This window comes from Crocodylus porosus, unplaced genomic scaffold (genome assembly GCF_001723895.1).
Source record: "Crocodylus porosus isolate Cpor-Errol unplaced genomic scaffold, CroPor_comp1, whole genome shotgun sequence".
Lineage (NCBI taxonomy): Eukaryota > Metazoa > Chordata > Crocodylia > Crocodylidae > Crocodylus > Crocodylus porosus.
The window spans coordinates 9,940,079-9,947,660 of NW_017728924.1; the positions used below are offsets into that span (position 1 = coordinate 9,940,079).

Sequence of the window (7,582 nt, forward strand, 5' to 3'; positions counted from 1 at the left end):
TAAAGCAGAAGGACCTGCTGGTGCAGGATCAGTCCTGCCTCTATCAAGCACTGCAGTGCTGAGAGGCAGGGCTGAGCAACCACAGGCACCAGTGAAGACTCAGAAATGCAGCTTGGGGTTGGGAGCAGCATAAAAAACCCAGGTTGAGATGAACACAGCAACCTGAGATGTCCTCTCAGCTTAGACGATAGAATATTTCAGCATCAGGGGACAAGCATGTAATTATGTCCACTGAGCTGATATGGCAGGGTTCATGGGGACAGCATACTAGCATTCTCATTCATGCTGTTCCCTGAAGGACCCAATCTCCAGGAAAGAACTTCCCACAAGGAGGATTGCAGTCTCACTTCCATGTATTCACACAAACTGGCCTGGCCTGGCCTGACCTGGGCTAAAGATAGTCAGCAAGTTGTTCACTAGGCAAGCACTTTGGTATAATCATCACTGTATGCAGATGCACAGCATTAATGATGGTGAGAGGAGACTCCTAGAAGGCATCATGTTGAAGCACAGGATAAGTAGAGATTGGGATCCATGCAGGAGGTATTGTGAGCCACAGGCAACTCCTCCTACCCCACCTGAGGGAGGATGGAAAGAGCAGGGTGAACAAGTGTGCGGAGATGATGCAGTAATCAGGCACTAAGTAAACAGAGATAAACAGGGTGAATCTTCTCTTCATCCTCACTTTCCAAGATGTGTGTGTGTTGCTCTGTGTCCTTGCCACAATGGAGGAGATGACATCTTGGCTCCCTTGACAGAATTCTTGATGTGGGTGTTTTCTTTAAAGCCCATATAGAAAGATTGCAAAGGTGAAAGGGCATTTGGCTTTTCTCAAGAGTCTCTGGTCAATATTTAATCCGATATGGATTATTTTCTGTCTTCCAGGTACTTTCTCCTCCCCTTCGGTCCCCCCCCACACACACACCCACTCAATGCTAGCATACAAGGGGCAAGGAGGAGCTCAGACGCAGATGACAAGAGAGAAGTCCATACCACTGAGCTGCTCTCCATGACATGGGAAGATAGAAAGACAAGAAAGGCACTTGATGTGAAGAGAAAGGAAGCCAGCAATACCAGGCAGAAGCACTCAGACACAGCGAGGCAGCAAGTAACTGAAAATGGTCTCGGTTGGGCTGCAGCTCATGGGTTACACCCTGGGGTTACTGGGGACAATAGGCACCTTGACAGCCACACTCATGCCCAACTGGAAGAACAGCTCCTATATCGGCTCTAGCATCGTGACAGCGGTGGGCTTCACCAGGGGGCTTTGGATGGAGTGCGCCATCCAAAGCACTGGTATCACCCAATGTGATATCTACAACTCCCTACTGGATCTGCCTTCTGATCTCCGGGCTGCCCAGGCTATGATGGCGACCTCTGCTGCTGTTTCTACTTTGGCCTGCATCATCAGTGTGGTAGGGATGAGATGCACCATCTTTGCTCAGGGCTCCCCAGCTAAGGACAGGGTGGCAGTGATAGGTGGGGTAATCTTTGTCCTGGGGGGACTACTGTGTTTCATCCCCATTGTGTGGAATATCCATGTGGTGCTGCGTGATTTCTACAATCCCCTGATCCCTGACAGCATGAAGTATGAGATCGGGGAGGCATTGTACCTGGGCATCATGTCTGCCTTGTTCTCCCTCATTGGTGGCTTCATACTCTGTGCCTCCTGCCCACCCCGGAACCAGCAACTGGACTTTCAAAGCATCTACCAATCCAGAGCCCTAGCTGCCAAGAGCCCCCGGCCCTCCATCAGCCATACACTAAAGAGCCCCCGGCCCTCCATCAGCTATACACCAAAGAGCCACCGACCCTCCATCAGCTATACACCAAAGAGCCACCGACCCTCCATCAGCCACACACTAAAGACTAATAAGAGTGAGTTCAACTCCTACAACCTGACAGGGTATGTCTAGGTACAGCAAGGCCCAGTCAATTCCCCCGCATCAAGTCCAGCGCTATCCTAGCAGCTGGCTAGGACCTCTACTGCTTTGGGGGCTACCTGGACTGAACTGTGGCAAGCACGGGGATGCCTTGCCTCTCATGCTTCTCATGGACACCGTCTCATTTAAATCCTGATGTTCTCTGAGGCTCCTGCATGGGACTTGCGGCTTCTTGGGAGACCAGTCATTGGTCCCACACACAGACTAGTCTGGCTTGGGCCCACATAGCCCTGTTGCATGAGATGGGTTTCCTTGAGCTGCCAGCAGTGAGTACAACCCAAACCCAACAGCCTCAGGAGACTAATCTCCCTTGGGAACCCCACTCTGCCTCCTGAGCCTTGCTACTAGGAAGAGAAGCCTCCAGGATGGCCAGCTCCACCAAGCCAGCCAACATCATGGAGGACAGACCTGGCAGGGAACTGACTCTGGCAGCTGGTAGGGCAATCCCAGCTGCTGTGAGAGTTCACTGAACGGCGAGTACTGGAAACAGGACACGGGAGGGTGTTTCCAACCTCCTGAGACTGGAGGAGGACTGTGGCAGTTGTGAAAGAGCAGAGGCTGGAGGAGCATTTGAGCAGGGTGGGGATGGTGGGGCTCACTTACTGGGACACAGGGTGAAGCACTTGCAGTGTCACGGTGGTCTGACTGGCATTGCAATAAATCTGAGAATTCACTGTTGTGCTGTGCCTAAGTTTTCTTCCCACAGTGAAAGGCCTTTCCACAGAAGAAAGTACCTAAGCCCACCCTGGGCCATCCTGTGCCCCTTACACCTGCCTGTCAGCTGCCAAGCCCTAGGGCAGGCTCACAGTCATATTTCAAAAGGATGGGGAACCCGCTGTGAGACCCTGCTGCATTGAAATGCCTAGCTTTGAGAGCCAAATCCTTACAGGGTGGGGACTCCAGGTCCCCTTCCTGATGGATAGAGAACAAAAATTCCTAAGAGAACAATGGCAGTTCAATCACAGACTAATCCTGGTCCCACTCAAACCACTATGCTCCTGATTCAAGAGCAACACACTGTAATCCTCCCCTAGGATCCTCAGGCCAGAGTGACCAGAGCCAGACAAACAAGCCTGCATTAAGCTTTCATCTAGGCTGCTCAGTTGCCTGTACCCATATCCTAGCTGCTTCCTTGGGAAGCTCACCCAGGCTGAAGCCTGTGCTGGTGTGGGTGGAGCCAGAGCTGGCTGCAGGGACAAATGTATACATGCATAGAGGTCTCCTGATGAAGATGTACAGGAGCACCAGAAGGCAGCAGGGTCCAGTGGGCAGGATATGGGCCTGAGAGCTAGGAGCAGCAGAGCCTGAGCACAGCTCTGCCACTGACCTATTTGAATGACCTCAAGTCAATCACTTCTTCCTGTGCCTCAGTTATACTGTCTCTACAACGAGGCTAATGCTTTTCATGCAAAATGCCCTGAGATTCTAGAGTAACATGGACTGTTTACAGACATCAAGTGTGATTACTGAGGTCCCTGGGATTCTTACCTTCATAGCAAGAGATTCTCCCAATTCCTCAGCCCACAGGTACAGAGAGCCCTGCACAAGGGTAGGGACAGAGGCATCCTTGCCTTGCAGGGACTCTTTCTGGATGGACTGGTTAGCATCACAGGCCTCCCTTTCAGGCCTGAGCAGCACTGGAAGCCGTTAGCTATAATCCCACACTGAGCAAGTCCTTGTGGAGATGAGGGCCATAGCGGCTGAGCCAGGCAGGCTGAAAGGGCAGTGTGACCCCAAGCTGTTTCAGCATGCAATGGCAGTAAATGCCCTGTCCCTCAAGCTAAGTTGGAGATGTGCTCCTGGATTCCCTCACACAGTGAAATGCCCCCTTGAACCTTCCATGCTCCGACTCTGACATCACTTTTCCTGGGCTGTTTCCCGGGACCACTGGATACAAAAAGCATGTGCAGCCTTCTCCAGCCCAGGACCTGGGCCTCACATGGTGGCAGCTGAGTTAGTTGCCTTCTGCTCTCATTGTCCTGTGGAGGCAAAGAGGCTCTCACAATGACAGGTTCCCCCATGGGCTCTTGCTGCTGCAGGGAGAGGTGGCTGTCCACCAGCAGCAGCCTAATTGGGAGGCAGAACCACAAACTGCGGCCTGCTTTGCTTGGAGCTAAACCTTCCCCCAACTCCTACTGGAAGCCAAATCAGACAGAGCTGAGGTGACAAAGGTGCCCACCCTCACAGTGAGCATGGTAAAAAGATTCCCTCTCAGGGGGCTGGAGGAGACATTCCCAGAAAGACCAGCTGACACACCAGCCCTGCCCACTGAGATAAACTCAATTGGCCACTGGCTCCATCCCCAAAGCAATTCCTGCTGCATCCTCCTCCTCCTGGGATGTCCTAGAGCAAGGCCTGACTCTCCTATCCCAGCTCAACCACAGAGGCCCTTCTTCAGAGTGGGATAGCAATTACCTGGCTGTGCCGAGCTCTAGGTGTCTCAGATGTTTCAGTCTCTCTCTCCACACCGTGACGTTGCACCTACTCGCATAGGCACCTGTTATGCTGGTTTGTGTCACCCACTCTGGCCTGTGGCTTGTTCTGTGCCATTGTCAATCACAGTGCTGCTCCCTAAGCCTGTTTCTCCCACACTGGAGCAACTTGCAGCAATGGGGAGGAGATAGGTGGGAGAGAACAAGCAGGCTGACAGACCCCTGCAGCAATCTGCAGCCCAAGATGCTCTGGTATCAGGGAGAGAGCAGTACACACTGTGAGCAGCCTTGGGTGCTCTCCCCATAGCTTAAGGGGACCAGCTCGCCTCCTTTGCTGAAGGAGTGACCCCTCTGCTCTCTGGCTTGGACAAGCCCTGCTCTCCTGGAATGACCTTCTCCTTGGTTCTTGCAGACTAACCTTCTCCAGATGGGAACGGTCTCTTGCCATGTGCCGCCATTGTGCAATGAGGTTTGAATTTTGGCTGGAGCCTTTCCATGCTGAGGTACTGTACTCAAGACATGGCACAGCCCTGTGGGGACTCCTTGCATGGATGGGACGAAGCAGAGGCCTGATGTATTTTTTCCTTCTGTCTCAAGTGACAAGTCTTTGGGTGTTCTGCGTCGCAGCATTTCACTGTGCTCATTTCAGCACTTCCTCCTTCCCCAGCTGGAACAAGGGGGAACCATGCCAAGTCACCAGCCCCTGAAAGTCTTTGGTTGAGCATCCAGGCCAGGGGCTGGGAGTCAGAACAACTGGGTTCCAAACCCAGAGCTGATTTAATGCACCACATGGTCTAAGCCAGTTCCTCATTTTTCCACACCTCAGTTTTCCCACCTATAGTACAGGGATAGTCTCATTCCTCATAGGGAAGCTGCAATGCTTAAATGCACTGATATTTGCCAACTACTCTCAATCCTTCAATGGCAAATGCTGCAGGTGTGCATAGGACACAGGTTTACAGCAGGCTCAGTGCATTGGTTCCAAGACAGCTCCTTGATGAGAGAGAATCTCAGGGTAGCAAAGCCATAGGCATAGCCCTCAGCAGACAGGTGATATTACATAATCACAGTCCCAGGGTGGGGGTTAACTCTGGGAGGCCCAGAGCAAAGGTTCCTATCAGACCCCTACCAATGCCATGGCTGCTAGTGCAACAGGGGCCTTTCAGTGTCTTAGGGCTGTCCCTACTTGGCCTGCTCCCTTGCTGGCTGTCGCTTCCCTACCAGGACAGAACAAGGCTGAGCAGAGTGCTGCGCTGAGGATCAGGATTAGAAGGAGCCTCTGTTGCCCATGCAGTACCACGCACAGTCATCAGCCTCCCGTTTAATTTAAATGGCTGGAAAAGAGATCAAACAATCTCTATGACAGTGAGGACTGGATGGCTTGGCCCTGGAAGCACCTGAAAGATCAGCTGTGATGCCCAGTCACCATGGCCCAGGCCAATGGAGTAGGGGTTCCTGAATGTGGTTAAACATCACAGCACTGCTTTTCATTCCTGGCATTTCTGTACTCCCAGGCCTGGGAGGATCCCAATCCCTCCACCAGTGGGGGGGGGGCACAGACATGGGCCATGATCTCATTACCTGTCATCTTAAAACCTCAGTGCAGGTGCCTGGGAGGTGACCTTTCTTTTTCCCATTTCATACATGAAAAAACAATACTTAATTCCATCATCCTCAGAGCCAGCAAGATGCCCCTGGGCCTTGTTTGAAACTCCAGTCTCTGGCTCCCAATCCTGTGCTCCAGCCTTGACACCACAACCCTCCATCTTGGGCATTCACAACCTGATCACGGTCAGTGATTAAATGTTCTCCTCACACACCTCCTGCCCTACAGCATGCTCTGTATTACAGGGGTTGCTTTCTTTTGCTGTCCCAATGTGGCACCATGGTCTCATTGCTCTGGGTCCTAGGAAACAGGATGAGAGTGCCTCCACATTGCAAGCTGTTGAGGGACACAGCCATCCACAGGAGGTCAGAGATGAAGGATCTTGCTGACGTGCATGTGCTGACTCTGCTGGCTTTTATTAGAGACATCAATCAAAAAGTGAGGAATAAAATGATTAGGCCTGGCAGCATGGGTCCTGGCTGGACCTGTTTCATGGCAGCAGCAGGACTGGCTGCAAAGAGCTCCTTCTAAAGAAGCAGCCAGTCCCTAAGGTGGAAGATGCCCAAGGATAAATGACACTCAGGGAGCAGCTGTGATGAGGTCGCTGTTGCAGCATTCTTCTTCCAAGCTGACTGGGAATTTCTATTGAAACTATTTTACGATTTTTCACATTGCAAAGCACCAGTGGGTTGGCATGGATCTGTGCTGGAAACCCTCCGGGGGGGCTCAGGGCAGCGGAGGAAGAGAGATGGCCACAGTGCTCCATAATTGCCATTAGCCCAGCTGTGGCTAGGGAGATGCAGGTCCAAGTGTCTGCTGTGAGTAACTTAGTGGATATCTCAGCCTTAGCAGGACAGAATGGGACTGAGCAGGGACCTGCTCTAAGAATCAGGGTTGGAGGCAGCTTGTGTGACATGACACCATGTTCACAATCATCAGCCCACCCGGGGGCAGACAAGAACTCACCCTTCTAGTTTAAATCACTGGAAGAGACCAAATGAGCTCTGTGGGAGCAAGGGCTGGACAGTTTGACTCTGGAGATACTTGAAGGATCAGCCAGGTCCGGGTCCTGGTCCTGGTCCTATATGTGATGCTGCATCCCCTGATCACCATGCTCTTTGCTATTCTGGGGCATCATTTTTTCTTTGGGGGAACGCTCCCCAGGGTTCTTTGTATGGATATAAAAGATGGGCCAAGCCTGAAATTCTCAAGAAGCACTGTATGATTGGAAAAGATCTGTCCAGCCAGCATTACCTGCTGTAAACCCTGGGCAAGATTCCAGGATGCCACGTGGTCAAAACACTATGCAGAAGCTGTGAGATAGGAGCTCAGCAGGACAATGCTGGGACATGCAAATGAAACAATAAAATAAGCACTAAGCACCTTGCAATAGTGAAATAGGCCAATAACAGCAAGCCCAGCACTGGCAGGGTCTTCAGGAAGCATCAAGCACTGAGCAGGCCATGCTCCTGCCTCACAAATGTAAACATACTGCTGAAGTCTTGCCAGTCTCTGACAGAGCTACTACAAAAGAAGTCTGTCATCCTGCCTGGCACAGTCAGGACACTGATGTTGCCCCCTTGTACAGGGAGGATCAGGGA

The 7,582-nt window shown here is 51.9% G+C and overlaps 1 protein-coding gene across 1 annotated transcript; it reads left to right on the forward strand.

The window, feature by feature from the left end:
* The first annotated feature begins 988 nt into the window (after window positions 1-988).
* Window positions 989-2,583, forward strand: CLDN2 (claudin 2). The gene has a single exon (XM_019540299.1). It carries the CDS (start codon window positions 1,119-1,121, stop codon window positions 1,914-1,916), a length of 798 nt encoding a protein of 265 aa, XP_019395844.1. The 5' UTR covers window positions 989-1,118; the 3' UTR covers window positions 1,917-2,583.
* The last annotated feature ends 4,999 nt before the right edge of the window (window positions 2,584-7,582 follow it).

Excerpts from the sequence above, each read along its gene's own strand:
- CLDN2 (XM_019540299.1), top strand. The coding sequence starts at position 1,119 with ATGGTCTCGGTTGGGCTGCAGCTCATGGGTTACACCCTGGGGTTACTG.